The sequence below is a fragment of the Heteronotia binoei genome, chromosome 2 (genome assembly GCF_032191835.1).
Source record: "Heteronotia binoei isolate CCM8104 ecotype False Entrance Well chromosome 2, APGP_CSIRO_Hbin_v1, whole genome shotgun sequence".
Lineage (NCBI taxonomy): Eukaryota > Metazoa > Chordata > Lepidosauria > Squamata > Gekkonidae > Heteronotia > Heteronotia binoei.
Window position 1 is genome coordinate 22,872,912 of NC_083224.1, and position 21,731 is coordinate 22,894,642.

The window sequence follows — 21,731 nt, forward strand, 5'->3', positions numbered from 1 at the left end:
TTGAAAAGCTTATTCAACAGGAAAACACACGTATGAGAGGGGTTGTTTCCATAATTTATTTATTATTGAATCAAAAAAATTGGGCAAATCTCACAACACAACAAAATTCATGACACAAAGACTGTGAGTTACAGTTTACAGAGGAGCAGTGGTCAGGTCTTTGGACTTCACCATTGTTCAAATCTAAATCTACTTTGTTTAAGTTACAGCAGTATAAAATTTTCTCCCGGTGGTATCCTACTCCACATTCTCTATGTAGGGCTAAGCTGAGTTCTAATCTGCTTTGCTGGAAGGGTTGCAGTGAAACAGGAAATTTAAATATTGCTGGTGGTCTTGTCAAAAGATCGAAGCCTTTTGGAATATGGTTGTAAGCAAAATAGAGGACATAGTTAAAGTATCAATACCTCGTACCCAAGAATCTGTATTATTAAACCTTTGGCCACAAAATACCTTCTCTCCTCAAAGAGCGGAATTGATATCATTAATATTAGAAGGGAAAATTATACTGGCAAAACACTGGAAATCAGGGAGAATTCCGTCTTTAACTTTGTGGTTCCAAAAAGTATGAGACATTGTCATCCAAGATACAATAGCTATGCAACTTCTACTTCGTGAAAACTTCAAAATATGGAATAATGTCACAGAAAAATTGTATGTTTTTTTTAAATTCATAAATGAAACATCTTCCAAGAAATGTAAAATGCCAAAAAAAATGCCTCTTGTATTAAGGGGATTGTGGAATAGTGTAATCTGTCATTGAAATTTTCTGTGCTGGGCTGTTTTATTTTTTGGTTTTGGTATTTGTATATGCCTTAGTTTATTATTTATTTATTTATTTGTGTTACTTTTTTCATTTATGAAAAAGTGTATTATGTCATATTAAGTCTGAGATGTTGTTGATAATTTTTTTTTGGGAAAAGAATAAAAATTTAAGTTATAAAAAAAGAAGTGCTACTGAGCTAAGCCTCTCTTCCTTCTGTTGGCTGAGGCTCCTCCCCCTTCTGGTCCCCAAGAAAGGAAGGAAAGCTTCCTTTGAAGAAAACTATTCCTTTCCAAGGGAGGAGCCTCAGTAAATGGGGTAAATCGTGACTTTGCTCGGTAACTCCTATGTGATTGAGCAAGCTTGGTAAAGGAAGCTATGATGCAGAAGGAAGCAAAAGAGAAAGAACGAAACAGATGACAGCCAGTTGCTCGGGAGCCTGATAGAAGGCATCCAGGGGCCTGATTTGACCCTTGGCCACATATTTGACACCCCTGTCTTAGAGTGTGGGAAGAAGTTCAGTCAGAGTAGCCCTCTTCAGCAGCATCAAGGAATCCACAGAAGGCAACAATCTTTTGAATAGAAATTCAGTTAACATTCATATGTTCAACAACATCTAAGAACACTCACAGGGAGAAGACATGTAACTTCTTAGCCCAGTATGTGACATTGAACATTGTTACTAGGATACGATGTGAATGTAATGGACTTTTATTCCAGAATAGAGCTGTTCACAGATGTAGGTTGTTCGAAAACTAGACAGAATTTAGAAGCAAAAGTCTTAAAGTTTGGTTGTAATTTGGACCCAGAGAACCTGGTAACATTTGCTAAGGCCAACTTCAGAAAGCTTATCCTTCCATACAGCATTACACTATTCCCTCATCTACCTGCAATTTGTGCTATCTTTTGATTGGTAGGTTAGGAGCAGTGTGAATGTCCCATTTTCTCAACTGTACTGACTCAATATGTGGAATCCACCTTCAGAATGCCTCCCACCTTAGAGAAACCTTTCCTGTCCATCTCCCTCCCCCCACTCCATGGCAGAAGTAGTCTTCTTCCCGCTCTGAAAATACATTTCCTCACTACACTCAGCAACTTTTTTCTCCGCAACCCTGGAAGCATTTTTGCCTGTGAAACAGGGTTTCTCCCCTATTTAGAGTGTATTACCTTAATAAGTACACATAGAATAAAAATTCTCCAAGGAACTGGAGCCACTGCCCTCAACAGTAGCTCAATCCACCACAAAAATTGCAAACTTTCCACAGATTCATCAGCCATCTGTCAATTACCTTAAATCTGCCATTTCCTCCAACCATCTCTGTAAGATTCATCCACACCAATCCACTCTCCTTCCAATTCAAATTAGCTCCCACTCCTTTCCTTGCAGTTCATTCCTACTTCGTAACCTGGCCTTCAATGAAGACACACATGTTCCCCATGGTGCTGAGGTTCGAGCATGGGGACGAACAACTGGGAATCCCATAGAAGTTGCTGGGTGACTTTGGGCCAGTCACTCTCTCAGCCTGATGTACTCAGTGCAGTTATTGTGAGGACAAAACCACAGATGAGGGAAATGATATTTGTAAATGTCTTTAGTTCCCTATATGGGGAGAGAAGCGAGGTACAGGTGCCTAGAAAATAAAAGAATGCTTAAAAAAAAGTGGGTCAAGGCTCTTGTTTTATTTCAGCCTCCAACTACACCCCTGCTCTTGCATGTCACCCACCCGAAACACCGTCCCTCACCCCTACAGCTTTATTTCTTTTCCTCTCCCATGACGTTCCAGCACAATTGTTTCCAACTGTCAAAGGTGTCAAAAACTGCATTTTATCTCCCTATCTCTTCAGTCTAAGTGCAGAACATATCATATGGAATACTGGATTAGTATTCACCTCTAAGCTGCTGGTATTCCAAGGAGGTCTCCCATCCAAGTACCTGCCAGGGTCGATCCTGCTGATCTTCTGAGGTCTGATGTGGGGCTTGCCTGGGCTGTCCAGGTCAGGACACTAAGCCCACTTTCCCAGCAGCTTCAAGTGTTCATACCATCAGTGAGAAGGAGGTGAGAGTTGTTTGTACATGTTGTGAAGAAATAGATGAACTGTCCTTCCTCTTTCTTCTGGCAACCTTTTAAATATTTTAAAAACTGGATACACGCTTTTATCCATCCTGCCCCAGCATGGTGTTCCTGCACCACCAGTTTTGAGTCTCCCAGTCTGGATTCTTAAGAACAAAAGAAAAGCTCTGCTGAATCAGACCAGTGGTCCATCTAGTCCAGCATTCCATCTCACACAGTAGCCAAGCAGTTCCTCTGGAGGACAAACAACAGGGCACAGAGTCCTTCATAAGAACACCAGGAAAGCCCTGCTGAAATCAGACCATGCAGTAGGACCACTATCAAATATATAATCAACAGTGCTATAAGATTGGATTTGACTCTCAAAATCCTGTTTGTCACTGAGGTGCAACTGGACTTTAATCGAGCTGTTCTACAGACCTGCATGGCTTCCCTCTGATACATTCAGTCCCAAAGCAATTTATAACGCAGGATGCATTGACAAGTGGCTGGGTATGGTTTTGAAGTGCTCAAGAAGACCTTGGAAGCATTGAATTCAAGACCCCTCTGCCACCACCACCAGCACAAAGTTCTTGGTAACCTTTGGTCAGTTACATAATCTTAACCTAAGCTACCTCACAAGTCTGTTGTGAGAATAAAAGGGAAGAAAAGGTGACTCACATATGCATTTATTTATAGTCTGCCTTCCTCACCAATACTGAAGGCAGATAGGATGTTGGAGCCCCTTCCCCGTGAGAAAAGGCTGAAGAGTCTGGGACTTTTCTGTTTAGAAAGGGGATGACTAAAGGGGGACAGGATTGAGCAGGGGTGGCTGAACTTGCTTAACAAGAGCTGCATAGAATAAACGTCAGATGTTTAAGACCCGGAAGGAAGGAAGAAAGACAGATGGAAGGGAGGTGGAGGTGGAAGTGGAAGGAAAGGAACTTTAAATGCATTCTCCAAGCTGTGGGCTGGCTTGGCTTGGGAGAAGTGATTTAAAGAGATTAATGCTTTAACCAGCTGATGCGGGGGGGGGGGGGGGCTTGGAGATCCGCACAATATGTGTGAATGAATCCCATGTGGCTCCAGAACTGCAGTTTGGCCAGCCCTGTTCAAGGCCAAGAAGATTTCCTGGGTTCTCCAGAGTATAAGCTCCAGGTTGGGAAATTCCTGGAGATTCCGGATGGTACAGCCTGGGCAGGGTGGGGTTTGCGGAGGGGAGAGAACTCAGCAAAACAGGCCAGAGAGCGGACCTTCCAAAGCAGCCATTTTCTCCAGGGGAACTGATCCCTGTGGTCTCCCCTGAGTCTGCCAATGCCAACCCTACCAGATGGTTCTTCTGTACAGGTCTGATGCAGCAGGGCTGCTCTTACATTGTTATGCTGAAGCAAACCCTTTTGCACATGGCAATTGTAAATGTCAGTCTCACCTGTTCAAGCGATGAGCCTTGCTTGTGGGTTTCTAGAGAGGGGAGGCATCAGGGAGGCTAAGTGGGATATGCTTGGGATGCAGAAGCCTCCCATTTCAGTCCCTTGCATCTCCAGTTGATGGACAGAGTATTCTGTTGCATGGAGACAGGGCCAGCGCTAGGGGTTCTGCAGCTGGATACAGACCCCTGCGCAGTACCCCCTCCCCAGCTCTTTTGAGAAAAACAAAAGTGATGTCATCAAGAAGGGGGGAAGCCAACGGTCGCATCCAGTGAGCCTTGCAAGGTGCGCAGGACACAAGTGTCGGCCCCCTGATCAGGCTGGCCTATGGAGAGCCAGTTTGGTATAGTGGTTAAGTGTGCGGACTCTTGTCTGGGAGAACCAGGTTTGATTCCCCACTCCTCCACTTACAGCTGCTGGAATGGCCTTGCGTCATTCCACAGCTCTGGCAGAGGTTGTCCTTGAAAGGGCAGCTGCTGTGAGAGTCCTCTCAGCCCCACCCACCTCACAGGGTGTCTGCTGTGGGGGAGGAAGATAAAGGAGATTGTGAGCCGCTGTGAGATTCAGAGTGGAGGGCGGGATATAAATCCAATATCTTCTTCCTGCCTTGCAGGAAGCTTGATTGGGGGCAGGGGGAGCTGACGCTCATGTTCGGCGTGCCTTGCAAGGCACATGGGATGCAAGCTCTGGGCCTGGCTCATAGGGGGGGGGGCACCCTAGGCCTACCCCGCCTACTCCCACACGTCGGCTCTGCATGGAGATCAGTTCTGTGTCTGAAAGCTTTTCCAGCCCCAGCTGATGGCTGGCAACCCTGGTTAAAGGAGACAAGACTGCGCATGACGCATATTTTAAGTAATCTTTTTCAGGGGAGGGGGGAACATCTGAAGAATATTAATTTCAGAAAAGTAGTCAAAGCATAGAATGCCCAGAACATTTGCAGGCAACCTAGAACAGAGAGGAGAGAGAACTACAGCAATGTGTTCAGGCAGGGTACTTATTTGCAGGGAGAATTTCTGCACCAGGATCCGGAAGCGTTAGAATCACAATTTGTCCCTCAGCCGTCTGTGAGTTCAGAACTGCTTGCTTGTCAGCACCTGACCAAGGAGCCTCAGGAGCCCAAGGCAGCTTGCAGAGTAACAAACCTGCTGGCCTTCTGGTGCTTCAAATACTGGTGGCTTTCCCATTCAACACTACGCAGAACCCTTCAGGTCAAACAAAATGCAATTGTACCATCTCCTGTGCGTCCCTCTGGACTGTCGCTTTGAATTCTTGGGAATAACAAGCACACATCTGCTCCAGATGGTTAACAAATGCTATGCTGTCAACAGCAGAACAGCAAGATTTGAGTCCAGTAACACCTTCAAGACTAAAAAGATTTTCAGGGTTCTCCAGAGTATAAGCTCCAGGTTGGGAGATTCCAGGTGGTACAGCCTGGGCAGGGTGGGGTTTGGGGATGGGAGAAAACTCAGCAAAAATAATGTCAAAAGCAGCCATTTTCTCTAGAGGGGAATTGATCACTGTTGTCTCCACCTGGAGTCTGCCAATGCCAACCCTACCAGAGGTATCCCCTATGAAGGAGGGCATCAGGGAGGTGGCAGGGGGAGGGCAGGACAATGACTGGATAAGGTGCAGACTTCAACCTGTTTGTAATTGTGAAGGCGTCACCATTCCAGGCTATTAATCTTGAGAGAAGAATATTTCCAACCCTTGAAAAAGATCTTTATTTCGAACATGGAAATGATCATTGGCCAAGTGGACATCAGCACTATCTGCATCCATCAACTGGTAGTCTTGGGTCTGATGTTTTTGGAACATTGTTATTTCAGGCAATAGCCTCTGTACACCTATAGACTCCTAGATAAATTGTATCTGTTTTGGAGTTGGAATCTCTTGTTATAACCTACCTGTGTTGGTTGTTTAGACTTTGTAACTTATAACTATACATTGTTTTGATGTTTCATTAATATTTAAATAATCCCTGAATTTATATGTTGCCAGTATTTGTGGTTGTTTAGCTTAGTTCATTCACTGGGGACCCCTTGTTTTTTTTCCCGGCCACATACACCCAGAAAACACAATAAGTGGACCTAAAAGCATTAATTACACCATGTCAGGCTCATTCACTTGCTCAACTTCCAGCATTCTATATGCTATTAAATGCCAACAATGCCCTTCAGTTCTCTATATAGGGCAAACAGGACAAACCCTACACCAAAGGATAAATGGACATAAATCTGACATCAGGAATGACAAAACTGAGAGATCGGTAGTTGAACACTTCAGCCTTCCAGGACATTCAATGGGTGACCTCAAAGTAGCTGTTTTACTGCAAAGGAACTTCAAGAACAGAATGGAAAGGGAAACTGCAGAATTACAAGTTAGAAACTTGGAACAAACACCTCCCTGGGACTGAATAGGGATATTGGTTTCTTATCTCAGGCCTCGGATTCAGCAGGAGTTCACAGTAGCGCAACTCCTGAACCTTTCTGAGGGTTCCCCCTCCTCCTCCCCACCTTGTCCGTTGAATAGTATATGCAGCTGCATAACAATCCCAGGATGAGCTCCACCACCTATTTTTCTACAAAACGACTCCTGTCTTATCTCATTACATATGCTAAACCCTTTCTCACCAAGTAGTGCTATAAATCCACTGTATCCCAATGTATTTCTCTTTTAGAATAGTGTATCAGAATAATGCCTTTTTTGTACTGACATACTACAATAAGGGATACTGGTCATCTCATTACATATGCTAAACCCATGTATATATTCTTTTTTTGTATTGGCAAACTGGAATGATGTTTATAATACTATGCTACATGTTAAATTAGGTGGACAGAAACACCCCTAAGAAAAAGATGTTCTCAATTTAACCCCTGCTTGAGGAGAAATAAAAGAATTAACAGACTCTATATGTATCACCTTGTGATGGACTGTCGCCATCATTCTCCGACTCAGACATGTTTTTGCCTTTGTTGTTTTCCCACACAACTGATGCTATCCAGACCAAACATGATTCTTTCAGTTTTTTTATTTTCACTATTTTGCCATTGGATTCTAACTATTTTTGCTTGCTTGACCACTTCCCCCTAGCTTTATGTAGCACTGCTCACTGTACTCTGTTTCAACCTCTGATGAAGTGTGCATGCCCACAAAAGCTTACATTCCAAATAAAACTTTGTTGGACTTAAAGGTGCTACTGGACTGCAACTTTGTTCTAAGTGGGGACATGATGGAGATTTATCAAATGATGCATGAAATAGAGAGAGTGGGCAAAGAGAACTTTTCTCCCTCTCAAGGGCATCCAGCTGCAAATTGTTAAACTGGACCACCTTCCGGGGTCAGGATATTGGACCAGATGAAGCCACTATGGTTTGACCCAGGAGGGCCGATTCTCTGGTGGAACAATGAATTGCATGGATTCCCCAGTCCAGGTCTAGCTCCCTCCTCCAATGGAGTCTCCCAGCCGTTACTCGGTGGAGTAGGAAGGATCGAGGCCAGGCGAGGAAGGGAATAGGGGGAGCCACTTGCTCAGCCGCCTTTTCATGAGACTGGGGGCTGATCCAGCCTGGGGTTCCCTCACCCTCCTGTTCGGAGCGACTCCCGAGCAGCGCCGTTAAGCTGCATAGTAGGGTGTCGCTGGCTGCAGCCGGGCTGAAGTCCGGTGAAGTACCGCGGAGGGGGGGGGGTCTTTAGGGGGAGGGCAGGGAGCTTTTATTCCGAGCTCTGCAGCCGTGAAAGGGTTAAAAGAGACGAGCTGTTTGCTGGAGTGACCGAGCAGAGGGGGAACGGAAGGGGAAAGAGGACAGGGGAGGGGCTCCAGACGAGGAAGAGCCCGGGACGGTCCCCTCCCTAGTCAGCCCTTGCTGTCTCTGCAGAGAGGGATTCTGCTCTCGCCACGTATTCGGGGCAGGGGCCCTTTTAAATCCTTTGCAAAGGTGAAGTTCTTCTCTGTGGGTGTTTCCCTCTGTCAGCCCCCAGGTAGGGGTGGGGTGGTTTGGAGGCGCCTGCCTTGGAAGGGGGTCTGCAGGACTTGCAAGGCGGCTCTTTCCCGGGCGGCCTTTGGGGGATCGGGACCCGCCGGGCAGCGGATAGGTGAGGAGGGGGTGGGGGGAGGCCGGCAGCATCCCGGCATCCTGCCCTGCTGGAGGGTGGGTGGAGTTCATTAGAGATAGATTGCCAATAGTTTTGTATTTTCAAAGTTTCTTGTATCTTTTGTAATGTTTCATCAGGTGTTTTTTATGTTTGTCACCTTGAGCCCCATTCCGGGGAGAGGGAGCAGGATATCAATGGGATTGAATAAATGCTCTCTGCGGTACCCCTTGCAGAGGCTGAAAGGCGGGATGTGATTTTGGCAACCCAAAATACATCCTGAGCCATGGAGGGCAGAGGGAGGCCCCATAAGAATTCGATCACATGGGAAGAGTCATTCATGCTGATTGGCTGCCCAAAATACTGCATATCTGGGCTATGCTCCCCCCATCTCCAGGGGTTTTTTTTTGGAAGGGGGTGCATTTATCTGCATTAATTATAGAACAGAGTTTACGTCCAGTGACATCTTTAAGACAAAATCGTATTCAAGGTATAAGCTTTTGTGTGCAAGTACACTTTTTCAGAATAGTCCAGGTTTTTGCATTATGTAAGAAAGGAAATACCAGTCTGTATCTGTGCAAGTTTCTTCCTAAGGTTGATGGAGTCTCATTACATGTGGCTTAAAGTGATGCCTTCCATAATGATAGATTCGGGTGGGTAGTCACATGCTTGCACATGATGCTTATACCTTGAATAAAACTTTTTTGGGCTTAAACAGGAACCACAAGCATTCAATTTCTACACTTCTCCGCTGGTCAGTACTTTTGTCTTCCTGATGGTCAAGGCTGTAATCATCCTTTAGCATTCTCTGCTCTAGCCTTCACTAATAATGATTTCAAGGTTTCACTACTTTCTGCCAGTAATGTGGTGTCATCTGCATATCTCAGATTCTTAATGTTCCTTCTACCATTTTCACTCCTCCTTCCTCTAAATGACAGGGAGATAAAATCCATTCTAGTCTGGCACCCTTGCCTATGGGATACCAATACCATACTGTTTCTCCGTATTCTAACAGTGGCCTCTTGCCCAGAGTACAAGCAGGGCTGGCCTGTTCACTAGGCAGCCTTAGGCAGCTATGTGGGATGCGGCCCTGGGGAGGGCACCAGTTTCGCCCTCCCACCCACCCTCGCTTCTGCAGTGAGGGAAATACCTGGCAAAGGCGAGTGCAGCAGCAGCATGCCTGCACCTCAGAGCACGCTGTGAGGCTGCTGTCATGTCAGATGCTGCAGGCGGAGCAACAGCAGCCTCACGGTGTGCTCTGAGGCACAGGAAAGCTGCTGCTGTGCTTGCCCTCATGAAGGTTGGGGTGGGGCACCTTGCCTAAAGTGCTGGGCTTGCTGTGGCTTCATAGAGGTGTGCATCACTACAATCAGATGTTGTGGCGCATCCATTTCTTTTCAAACCAGCACCTTTCCCCCTTTTTTTAATACTACTTTATTTAATAAATTTTGTCAGTAAAAACAGAAGTGCAACAAAGACACAGTCCATAGTGAATTTTACCAGCTAGGAAATGAAGCCGAGCCTGTTTGTACAACAAAGCCAAAAAGGTTATATTGTGACACATATACAAATATAATGTGATTTCCAGAGAAATATATTAGCCTATGCTCTAAAAAAGAATACAAAATTTTACTAGTATTAGCATTGTGCGAACTGAAAACAGAGTTCTCATGAATAAATTCTAGAAAGCATTCCCATGTGGTATAGAACTGAGAGACAGAGTGGGGGTTGTGTATGCAGTAAATGTGATCTGAAAGTCTCTCCATAACAAAAATATCCCAGATAGTTTTAAACCAATTATGGATAAGGGGAGGATGAACAGATTTCCAAGTGCATGCTTTGGTGAGTTTGGCTGCGGTTAGTAATAAAAAGATAAATCATATCTTTTCTTGATCCCATCAGTCAAAAGCATGGATGTAAGCTATGAATGTAAGCTGGTTACCTTCTGAAATGATCTTCGCTTTATTAACCAATGTGAATTTGCAGTATGATCTCAAGTGCCTCTTCCTTTTGTGAATTCACCTGGAACATCTGGCATCTGTCTTTCATTATATCACCACGGGCCCTGTTGTAAAATGTTGAGCATCACTTGAGTTGCATGAGGAATTAATGCTGTGGTTCAGTAGTTGCTACAATCTTTGATGTCTCAATTTTTCAGAACTGGAATGTAACGTGAGCATTTCCCCTCTGTGGACCATTCTTTTGTTTTCCATCTTTGTTAGCAGATTCTTGTTGAGATTCTGGTGGACTCCTTTTCTGTGGCGTGGAATACCTCCCCTGAAATCACATCTACTCCTGGTGATTTCTTCTCCCAGTTGTTCTCAGTGCAGCTTTACTTTGTAAAATTCTACCTCCTTCTTCAAAAGATTCTTCTTGAAAGCAATTTGTCCTCCTTTCTGCTTTTTATAATGCTTCATTGTTTTGTTCCTATCTTTTCTTAGATATTTCTACTTCTAGATAGTTCAGAAGGCTGGGAAGAAAACCCAACCCTGTTTCTTGCCCCTGTGGTTATAGCAGCTCTGTGGTGGTGAAGTCAGGGATGAGAAGTCTGGGAGTGGATCAGGATCCATCTTCCTCCCCCACCACCACCATCCCATTCCTTGTCTTACCCCTCTCCCTTGCTGTTGTTTCAGATGTGGAGAGGATCCATGAAGGTGGAAGCAAAGTTCTTTGAGGCAGCAGGAGCTTCGTCAGAGGAAGGTCAGAGGGTGAAGGCCCAGGAGCATTCCCGAGAGACCCTGTCAAGTGGTAAGGGGGCCTCCTGCCCAGAGAGGATTGGGACACATTGTGAAGTTCTTGAGCAGAAGCTTCAGGACAGGAGAAAAGGGAAATACTTCTACATAGAATGGAGTTCTGGGGGAAAGTGCCCTGGGATGTCACAATGGTCACTCTGATTTAAGGGGAAGTATACAGATTAATGGCGAGCAATTCCATTCTTATTTACATTAATGGAAATATTTATATCTCAGCTTCCTTCCCTTAGAAAGGCACAGGGTCTCTGAAAAAAGAAAAGGAGGACAAATCTGGGTGCAGCCATTAGCCAAGGTGAATCATTGGAACCTCCACGTTCTCCTGACCAGCATGGCCCAGACTAACCAAGATCATCAGATCTTAGAAGCCAAGAATGGTCAGCCCTGCTTAATTTTTGGCTTGGAAAACCAGCAAAGAAATTCAGGGTTCCTATGCAGAGGCAGGCAATGACATACTGCCTCTAAATGTCTCTAGCCTTATAGAACTAGAGTCACCATGAGGCAGCTATGACTTGACAGCACTTTACACACACACACCCTGTTCTGGGGCAGCAAATCTAAAAAAGAAAAAAAAACATTGCCTGAGACCAGTAATTTGGGCTCTGTGTCCCAGTTTAAAGACTTTTAGGGGGCATCTGGGGGCCATAGCCAGAAAAAGGCTTGCCAGTCCATGGCCTGGAGCTCATAGGAGGCTTGAGGGTGGAGCATGGGTTAGACAAGGTGCAATTTTCATGTCTTGTTTGGCCAAATACCTGGATGTGAAGTCAGAGCATCAGCGGACGTTTTGGAAACACATTGGCAGTTCCCCAGAGTGTTAGCTGATGTGCTAAAACCACATGGGTTTCAGGCTGAATGTGATGGTCACATGTCGTACTATGTGATTTCCAATTGCCTCTTTTTCTCCTACTATTCCAGACTCCAGAATGGGTAAGAAGGCCCAGCAGGTGGGAGAATATCATGCCCAAGCTTTTGGTCTGATCCTGCAACCATTTGAGCCCCAAGGTTCACAGGGCACATATCAAATCTCACAGAAGTGTGAAATGTGTTGACAGCATTTATAACCCCTGAGGCTCATGGGTACCTGGTGCTTCTCTTCTACCTCTCCCACAGTTTACTAAAAGTTCTTACAAATTTTCTTGAGCATGAAGAAGACAAGGTTTCACAATGCCTGGGAATGGGGATGTGTAAGCAGGATTCAGAGAAGCCAAAAAAGTTGGGATTTGAATTTAAAATCCTTCCTTCTAATTTTGTCTCCCTTGCAGGCAGTGAAGTGATGTTGTCGAGCTATTTTCCTTGCAGAGAAGTGGGAATGGCTGCTCAGCCTCTGGTCCAGGTAGGGGAGGATGAACAGGGGATAGTCAGTGCCTTCCCTCCTTTCTCGGGGAAGCTTTTGCTCCTGCTGTCTTAGGAAGACAGCCTTACACATACCAAACTCTACCTCCTACACCCTCAGAAAGTACCACTGTTGAGGGTGTCGAGGTCTGCCGGCCATGATCTCTGATGAGGGAAACTGCTTTTTCTTTCAGTCTCCATTTTCCTTTGAGGAGGTGGCCGTGTATTTCACCATGGAGGAGTGGGCCCTGCTGGATCCAGGTCAAAAAGCTCTCTACAAAGAAGTAATGCTGGAAACCTATGAGAGTGTGACTTTTTTGGGTAAGGATCTTTCATAGGTGCCAAAGGTGCATATTGCTACCATTAGAATAATGCAACATATCTTTGTGAAGCCAGTGCAGCTAACTGGCTTCCACTTGGTGCATCGAGCAGTTGGGATGGCCATGAAAGTGTTGTTCAACGTGGCCAGGTAGAGCAATACAAGCCACCCCACTGATCCAGGGCAGCTGAGGGCCATCAGCCAAGCCAGAGAAGTTGTCTTGTCCTGAGTGCAAGGTGGGGCTCAGAGGCCCTCCAAAAGACTCTGGGAAAAGCCAAATCCTAATTTCTCAGTTGTCAGCCTTTACAATATCCCCTATGAACCTAAACACATGTTGCAATTTGTGTTACTGTAACTGGAAACAATTGTTAATTTTTTTAATGATTATAGGCATTGATTTATGTTGTAAAGCAATCAACTGAGAAATGTTTTATCAATATAGGTGAATGAATCTCTATTAAAATTCCAGGCTGGAAGAAGCTATGTGAAACAGGAAGCAAAAGTCGATGTCTTGTTCCCATGGAATTTGTTGTGCTTGATTGTTCTGATTATTTCCGGGTGATCAGGGGGATTCTGGGAGATTCATATTTACTTTGATGGAATTATTGCAAGTGCATGGTACATAAGTTATAAACAGTGTGGTTATATTTGTATAAGTTTCTTAGTTATTTATGTCACTATAATCTGTTGGTTGCGGTTTGCTCATTCTCTAGTGACAGCTCTCCTATTCTCTAACTCGAGGAGAACTGGTTTAAGCCAAACCACAGGGCATCCTCTGTTGCTGTGAGGAGGATCAGTCCTCACCCCAAGAGGGTGGAATTGTGTGCTGTTGAAGAGATTCCCACTGACTCTGTCAGCCCAATAAATACAGAAACAAGTTCTCAGTTGAAACACAGTTGGTTGAGCCACAGCCAGGTGGAGAAAATACTGCAGCAGCCTTCCGTCTCCCCAAGAGACAAGTGACCAGCTCTTTCCCAAAAGCTATGCCCTTTCCACCCCCTTAAGACAGGAGGGCATCTGCCACAGAAAAGCCAGGTATACCTGTCCGTTCAGAGCTCCCTGATGCCCAGGTTTCTCTAAATCTGGCCAGCACCATCTCCCCCATCCCCAAGGAAGATGGTTGACAAAAATGACACCTCTGTGCTGTTCTAAGGGTCTGCCAAACTAACTTCCCTACATTTACATTACATCACCCTGGTCATGCTGAATGCTCATTCTGTATCTGCACATTTGGTGTGCATTCCTTGCATCTTCCTTGTTTCTTTTGTGAAGATGGAACAGGACAGTCTCTTCTGAGGCCTTATCTGGACTTTTCTTCACTGTGTGTTATGCTGGGATGGGCTTCTGGAGTCTCTTCCTCTGCTGAAACAAGTGAATGACTTTGAGACCATATAAGCCAGTCTTCTGGCCATCTCTTGCTGAAAATCAGATACAGTCCTTTCCATAGAGACAGGCTGGCTTGATGCTTCTAGAAAAGGCAGAAATCCTTGGAGGATTCAGAAACTGCTGTGCATTTTAAATGATAGACTAGCCCAGCTGTGGGGTAGAGAATGGCTCAGAAATAGCAAGAAAATACAGCTGACTTTGCATGGTTGGTTTTCTCATTGGTTCTTCCCTGCCCACCTAACAAATGGCACTTCTCCCAAAACCCATAGTGCCCCCCCCCTTTGAACTGTGGGATTCACGTGGTTAGATCCACAGAAAATATGTATTTTGGGAAGGCTGAAAACCAGCTCCTCCTGGCTCTTCACAACTAGAAGGAAATGCTCTGTGCAGTTCTATGACTGCATATTGTGATAACTTTTTCTGCTTAATTGTCAAGAGTGGAGAGTCACAAGAGCTGCAGGGAAATCATTCTTTGCCACTTTCCCCCTTAAAATACATGCTGGGCAGAATATAAAAACATATATTCAGCATGGGCAGAATATAAAAACATCTCTGTGGGTGTGACCAGTGGTTCAGTTTGGAAGGAAAGAAGATCTTATAAAAGAAATGCAGACCCAAGGGTGAGGAGTGCCTGACTGGTGCTTCTTGGCTTCTTGCATGGGTGCTGATGGAAACTCTTTCCTTATTCCAGCAGCAAATGTAGAGGAGACAGCTGGGGAATTCCAGGGGTTCTCCTTGGAAAAAGTAAAGAATGAAGATGCTGAAGAAAACCACAGAGATGGACCCCAGAGGCAGGAGGAAAGACATGCAGGTAAGAGGAGGGATAAGCCCATTCCTTGCCAAGAGGGGTCCTCCCTGAAACCCTAATCCATGAAGAAAGGTCAGTCAACCAAAGAGGAACAAAGGCCTCCGTGTGAACCAAAGAATCCACTGCAGGGAAAAGGGAAATGAAAGTGTGGCGTTTGTAAAGACCTTCAGTCAGAGAATGAACACAGATGCTAATTTGCTTAGTGTCAAGTTCTACACAGCCCTCCTCAATAATTACTTCTTCATTTGATGAATAAAGGTAGTTTATTGAAAGAGTTAAACAGATACTGATGCAAGATTATTCTTGCTGAAACTGAGGGTTGAGACCTCAGTTCCCTTAGATAGAAGTTTGGGTCCATCCGTTATACATTCAAAACGCAAAGTGCCAAAATCCACTAATAACAGTCTCTTCCATCCCCCCAACCAACATTCCAAGCCCCCTGAGCACCAAGAAAATGGAAGTAGACATTCTTTGGGAGTCAGATAACGCTGGTCGGCCTTGTAGCCATAGCATTCCCTTTCCTAGGGCTAAAATGGTTACTTAGTTCAGGTATAGACATAACAGAAAGAGCAAGCAGGAATATACTAATAACAAGTAAAGACCCTGAAAGAAGATGATGATAGTGGATTTATATCCTGCCCTCCACTCCCGAATTTCAGAGTTTCAGAGCAGCTCACAGTCTCCTTTATCTTCCTCCCCCACCAGAGACACCCTGTAAAGTGGGTGGGGCTGAGAGGGCTCTCACAGCAGCTGCCCTTTCAAGGACAAGTCCTGCAATAGCTATGGCTGACCCAAGGCCATTCCAGCAGGTGCAAGTGGAGGAATGGGGAATCAAACTCGGTTCTCTCAGATAAGAGTCCACACATTTAACCGCTACACCAAACTGGCTCTCCTGTTCTCTAACTCAAAGGTTACATAAAGTCATATAAACAGCCTGAGAATAAAATCTTGAGCCGTCTTCTGAGCTGGTGCCAGTTGTGTAAACATAAGAGACTTTTTGAGTCTATTTGTGAATATACTAAAGGGGATGTTATTGTAAATAATTGGAGGAGGAAGAGTTTGGCGTTACCTTCCATTTGGAATAATAATAATAAGTTTTTATTTATACCCCGCCCTCTCTGCCAAGGCAGGCTCAGGGCGGAATGTGATTATATTGACTGGAGTTGTCTCCATGGAAGAGGAGATTGTACAGTTCACCTTTGCTGGAAGAAACTTCGATGTAGGATATCAAGTCAATCTCCTGTACATTAAAACTCTACTTTGAACTGTTTATTTTTGTAGAAAATATTTTGTATTGTGATTGCTTATGTGTATATGAATTATTGTGAACTATGGTTCACCTATCGAAGTTATAAATTTGTAATACACTATATTTAGTAAATTTAAGTCACTATAACCCTTTGGGTTGCTTATTGTAGCTGAGAATAAAATTATGGCAAGAGGCACTCTTCACACTCAGGAGACAAATTGTGTAGTTGCTTGGAATACAAAAAGAGCTTCAATCATAAAACAGCCCTCAAAGAAGTAACAGAGGTGTTGTACATGGCAAAGAGCCCCTTTTGGTCCAATTAAGAGACTCAACAACAGAGGTGTGAAGATATAGATATGCAGGTTCTTTTTATTGTTTTCACATTAATGTGGGAAGGAACGCAACCCCCCCTTAATCTTTCCCTGCTTTCCTTGCAGACATCTTCCCAAAAGCCATAGCATTTATACATTTCTGATAACAAAAGCCAACTTGGAGATTGGTTACAAAGTTCTCGCTTTGGCATTTTGATTATACTAATTGGTCAAATAAATTTCATTTCCCAGTTTAGAGGTGAAAGATGAAGTGATATCTCATAGGGTTTTCTAATCTGGACCCCCAAGCCTCACTTCCTAGTATCTTACAGTTGCTGTTTTTCTTTTTCTGCTCCTTGTGTTTATCCTTTGTATTAATTCACTGTGTGGGCACCTGGCCTAATTCCAGAAAACGTGTAAGAGCAGTGTTTCTGCTCTTGTAGGGTGATGTGACCTTTGTAGAGTGATATATCTCCGGAGGTGAGAAGATTTCTTACTTTTACTGAAAGATGTTTACAGAACAAACTTGTGCTAACATATTTCTGCTAGCGAGAAAGCTTCCTTCTGATGTCTAGTATGTTTAGCCAAGAGTCTAACAAGAAATTACATTGTTCTCTTGTTCTCCAGACCACTAGGCCTGTGGCCCATAAAAAAACTCATATACTTTTTTTTTTTACAACTTACATTTTTATTATTTTAACTTGGTATAGAAAAGACATCACTTACAGAAATAAAACATACAGAAAAAGTGCAAAACTTAAATATAAATGCATTTTACATACACAAAATCTTAACTCATGTTACAAGCTAACAACATATTTAAAGAGACAATTAGTACAGAATGTAATCTAGATATTTAGTTTTTTTATTATTATTAATTATTATTATTATTTTTATTAAATTTTATTTGTATCCCGCCCTCCCCGCCCAGGCAGGCTCAGGGCGGCTAGAGTTAGAGTAGATGAGCTGGAAGATGGATTTTCATTTATATCTACAAGGAATCCAGACCATTTTTCAACAAAGGTATCTGCTACTAATGGATTTTCAAATTTCAATATGCAGGATGCCAACTTATCTTGAATCAAGAGATCCCAGACTTTATCAAACCATTGACGAATATTAGGACTTTTGTCAGATTTCCAACATTGTGCCACCTTGATTTTAGCTGCCATTAATAAAATAGAAAGTAGTTCTAATTTCTGTTTAGAACACGGATTAGTATTCCACATATTCAGCAGAATCAGCTCTGGTACTAGAGGGATATCACAACCAATTATTTTTGCAGTAATCTTTAGAACTGATTTCCAAAACTGATTTCCAAAATAAACACCAACAATGTTTTAACGTGCCTATTTCTTCACATTCTTTCCAACAACTTGGGTTTGGGATTAGTTTGCTACGAAACATAATATACGGCGTGTAATACCATCTGGACCAGATTTTAAAGTTTTGGATTTTAATATAAGAGGATCTTGATTTAAATAAAGAGCTTTTCCATACTGAGTTCCATTGTTCTTCCGAGAAAACTTTCCCACAGTCTTTCTGCCACTGATTTTGTTGCAATGTACATTGCACCCATGTCTTTAAGTTTAGTAACTGATAAATATTTGAAATTATACCTCTAACAGCTGTAGAGCTATTCTTTAACCGAATTTCAAAGGCATTTAATTGCCTGATTGCACATGTAAGAGGTATAATTTTGTTCAAGGTATCACGTATTTGATAATATTGCATCCAGGGGATTTTGATTTTATGTTTTGCTTCTAGTTGGGCTATTGAACTAAGTTTACCAGTGGTTGTAATGTCTATTAGACGAAAAAAAAAAATTTTCATGGCAGAGTTTAAAATCATTTACATTTTTCCCTGTTAAAACCAGGTTTGTCCAAGAAAAGCCATAAACGGGGAGGTGGCTGGTGTTAAAACCTCTCTAAATTTATTCCATAAATTAAGTGTATGTTCTAAAAAAGGATTGTTCAAAACCATTTTTGGTCTTTCAAATTTCCCAAGCCAAATGACCTCATGTAGCAACGCCTCGCTTAGCGAAGCCTTTTCAATACTTAGCCACGCTGAATCATAGTACGGATTTGCATATGAAAGTATATACCGTATTTTTCAGACCATAAGACGCACTTTTTCTTCCAAAAAAAGTGGGGGCGAAAGTGTGTGCACCTTATGGAGCGAAGGTACGTACCTTCCTGGGGGGGGGGGGCGATCCACTGCCTCTGATCCGGCGCTTCCCCCGCACCTCCCTGCCTGGCTCCATCTTCTTCCAGCAAGCGCTGGGATCGCTCCACGTGGCCCCACCGCAAACCCAGCGCTTGCTGGAAGAAGATGGAGCCAGGCAGGGAGGCGCGGGGGAAGCGCTGGATCGGAGGCAGAGGCAGCGGATCGCCCCCCAGGAGGAAGGTGCGTCCTATCGTCCGGAGCGCCTTATGGTGCGAAAAATACGGTATTTTAATTGAGATGCTACATAGTATTTCTCTAAGAGGGGAACACCCAAACCTCCTAATGATGTAGGTTTTGCTATCATAGAAAGGGAGAGTCTATGGTGTTTATAGTTCCACAGGAAATCCATAAAGGCTTTTTGCCACCTTTGCAAATCACTTCTATCAATTGGAATAGGCAGATTCTGAAATAAAAATAGAAATTTTGGTAATAAAAAAGATTTTAAAAGATCAATTTTCTCAAGCAGTGAAAAGGTACCTCTGGACCATTCAAATAACGAATTCTCCCCCCCCCCAAAAAAAATTATTATAACTCCAATAATTACATACCAACTCATTATTACAATCCATTTAACATATCTAACCACTTATGAAAAGCACTCTAAACTTGTAAAAAACAGAAGGGAAAGGTGGATTACATTAATTTATAAATTCACTTTTCCCCCCTTACTTACTTCATAATTACATTTTGATTATCTCTTCTCCATATTTCTATTATTCATTTATTATTTTCTCCCACTTCATTATTTTCCTCAGCTTTAACTCTGTTATGAGTCCAGACATATAATTTCTCCCATTTCTTATTAGCCAGTACTTTTGATTCCCCATTAATTATAGCCATCAATATATCGGCTTCTGCAGCTTGTAAAACCTTGTCTGTCAATTCAGCCAACCTTGGTATTTTCTCCTGTCTCCAATATTTTGCATATAAGATTCTTGCAGCAGTAAGAATGTGAATTATCAGATAAGCATTTTCTTTAAACACCTCCTTTTTCACCATAGATAGCAATATAACTTCAGGCTTAAATTGGAGCTTTATACTCAGCATCATTTGCAAAAATCGATAAACTTTAACCCAGTACTTTCTTGCTTTGCTACATGTCCACCATAAATGAAAAAATGTACCTATTTTTACACCACATTTCCAACATTTTGGAGATAAACTTGAATTAATTTTCACTAATTATACTGGTGTAATGTACCACCTATGAAACATTTTAAATAAGTTCTCTCTGAAACTTATTGCCTTAGTGATCTTATAGTTTGACTGCCAAATTTGTGCCCATTGATCTAACTCTATAGTTTTCCTGAAATTTTGTGCCTATTTTATTATTACCTCTTTCACAGTTTCATCTTCCAACTTCAAGCTCATAAAATAATTATAGAATTTCTTAATTTGCTTATCATCCTTTGTCAGTAGTAATTTGTCAAAATCAAAATTTCCTTTATTAAAACCAATTAATTTATCTTTGTTACATTTTGCTTTAATCTGCATATTTAACTACCAGTCCATTTTTATATCTTGACTTTCTAAATCCTCCTGCATTCTAAAAGTGTCAGCATCATTTAACAAATCACAATACCTCACTATTTTTGTCATATCAAATAATTGTGGCTGTATGGAAGCCTCGCTTGGAGAAATCCATCTAGGCGTTTTAGTATATATTTGTCTCTTAATTTTTTCTCAAGCACTTTGCAAAGATTTACATATTAAGTGGTTGGTAAAATATTTATGTTCTTTTTCTACATACCACATATTCACGTGCCAACCAACTTTAAGATCATGTCCTTCTACTGCAAGAATTCTTTTATTCTCCAGACAGACCCATTCCTTTAACCATACCATTACGTTAGCAGTGTAATACGTTTCCCAATCTGGAAGTCCCAGCCCACCATTTTCTTTTTTGTCCCATAAAATTTTATGTTTTATCCTGGGTTTCCTACCTTGCCAGATGTAGGCCATCATGATCTTATTTAATCTAGTAAAAAAGTCTTTTTTTAATGTTTTGCTAATCATCTGGAATAAAAACATAATCTTAGGAAGAATAGCCATTTTTATAAGTGCAGTCCGGCCCATAAGCGATAATTGCAATCCCTCCCACTTTCCTAACTGTATCTCAGTCTCTTTTAACAAACTCAAATAATTGTTATCATAAATAGTACTGCATTTATTAGTTAAATTTATCCCCATATACTTTACTTTCTTTTTGCTCTTAAAGCCAGCTTTATCTTCCAATCTCTTAACCTCCTGATCTAACATATTTTTCGATAACATTTTAGATTTTTGTTTATTTATCTTCAGACTAGCCACTTGCCCATACTCATTTAAGTCTTTTAAAACCTTTTCAATTGATTCTCTTTTTTACATTTGGCAGCAATGGAAATTAATTTGCCTCTTATCAGTGCTTTAAAAGCATCCCAGACATAATCTTGGGAGACCCCACACGTGGCATTAAAAGAAAAGTACTCTTTAATGTGCTGCTCTATCTCATCTGAAATGACCGAATTTGTTAGCAGCAATTTATTCAATGTGCATCTGGGACCTTTTTCATCAGAGTTATGCAGAAATAAATCACAGGATACTGCAGCATGATCTGATATCTTTATAGAATCAATCTTTGCATTAGAAAATTTGCCCACTAGATTTTTTGCTGTGATTAGAAAATCAATTCTGGAGTATACTTCATGTACAGAAGAAAAATAAGTATATTCTCTGGAACCAGGGTTTAAGGTACGCCAAATATCTATCATGTTGTAAGTGTCTAGAACATTTTGTAGAGCAGTTGGTTTCAAGACAGATTGAGGTGATTTCCCTTTCTTGTGTGTTTTGTCATAGACCGGATCAGCAATGATATTAAAATCACCTCCAACAATGATTTCCCCTTTTTGAAAAGAGCTTAATTCATCTAGTGTGGCTTTAATAAAATTGACTTGGGAATTGTTAGGCACATAAATTGATGCAAGTGTAATTGGGGTGTCATTTAACATACCTTGAACAAAAATGTATCGCCCACAAGGATC

At 42.4% G+C, this 21,731-nt stretch overlaps 1 protein-coding gene across 1 annotated transcript; it reads left to right on the forward strand.

The window, feature by feature from the left end:
• Positions 1–8,019: 8,019 nt before the first annotated feature.
• LOC132567274 (zinc finger protein 69-like) lies at positions 8,020–21,611 on the forward strand. The gene is made up of 6 exons (XM_060232963.1): positions 8,020–8,176; positions 10,964–11,078; positions 12,343–12,413; positions 12,607–12,733; positions 14,809–14,928; positions 21,547–21,611. The coding sequence occupies exons 2-6, from the start codon at positions 10,964–10,966 to the stop codon at positions 21,609–21,611; spliced, it is 498 nt and encodes a 165-aa protein (XP_060088946.1). The 5' UTR covers positions 8,020–8,176.
• Positions 21,612–21,731: the final 120 nt, after the last annotated feature.

Coding starts and splice junctions, on each gene's coding strand:
- LOC132567274 (XM_060232963.1), top strand. CDS start 10,964: ATGTGGAGAGGATCCATGAAGGTGGAAGCAAAGTTCTTTGAGGCAGCA. Junction 12,734..14,808: donor TGAGAGTGTGACTTTTTTGG/GTAAGGATCTTT, acceptor TCCTTATTCCAG/CAGCAAATGTAGAGGAGACA. Junction 14,929..21,546: donor GCAGGAGGAAAGACATGCAG/GTAAGAGGAGGG, acceptor GTTTTGTCATAG/ACCGGATCAGCAATGATATT.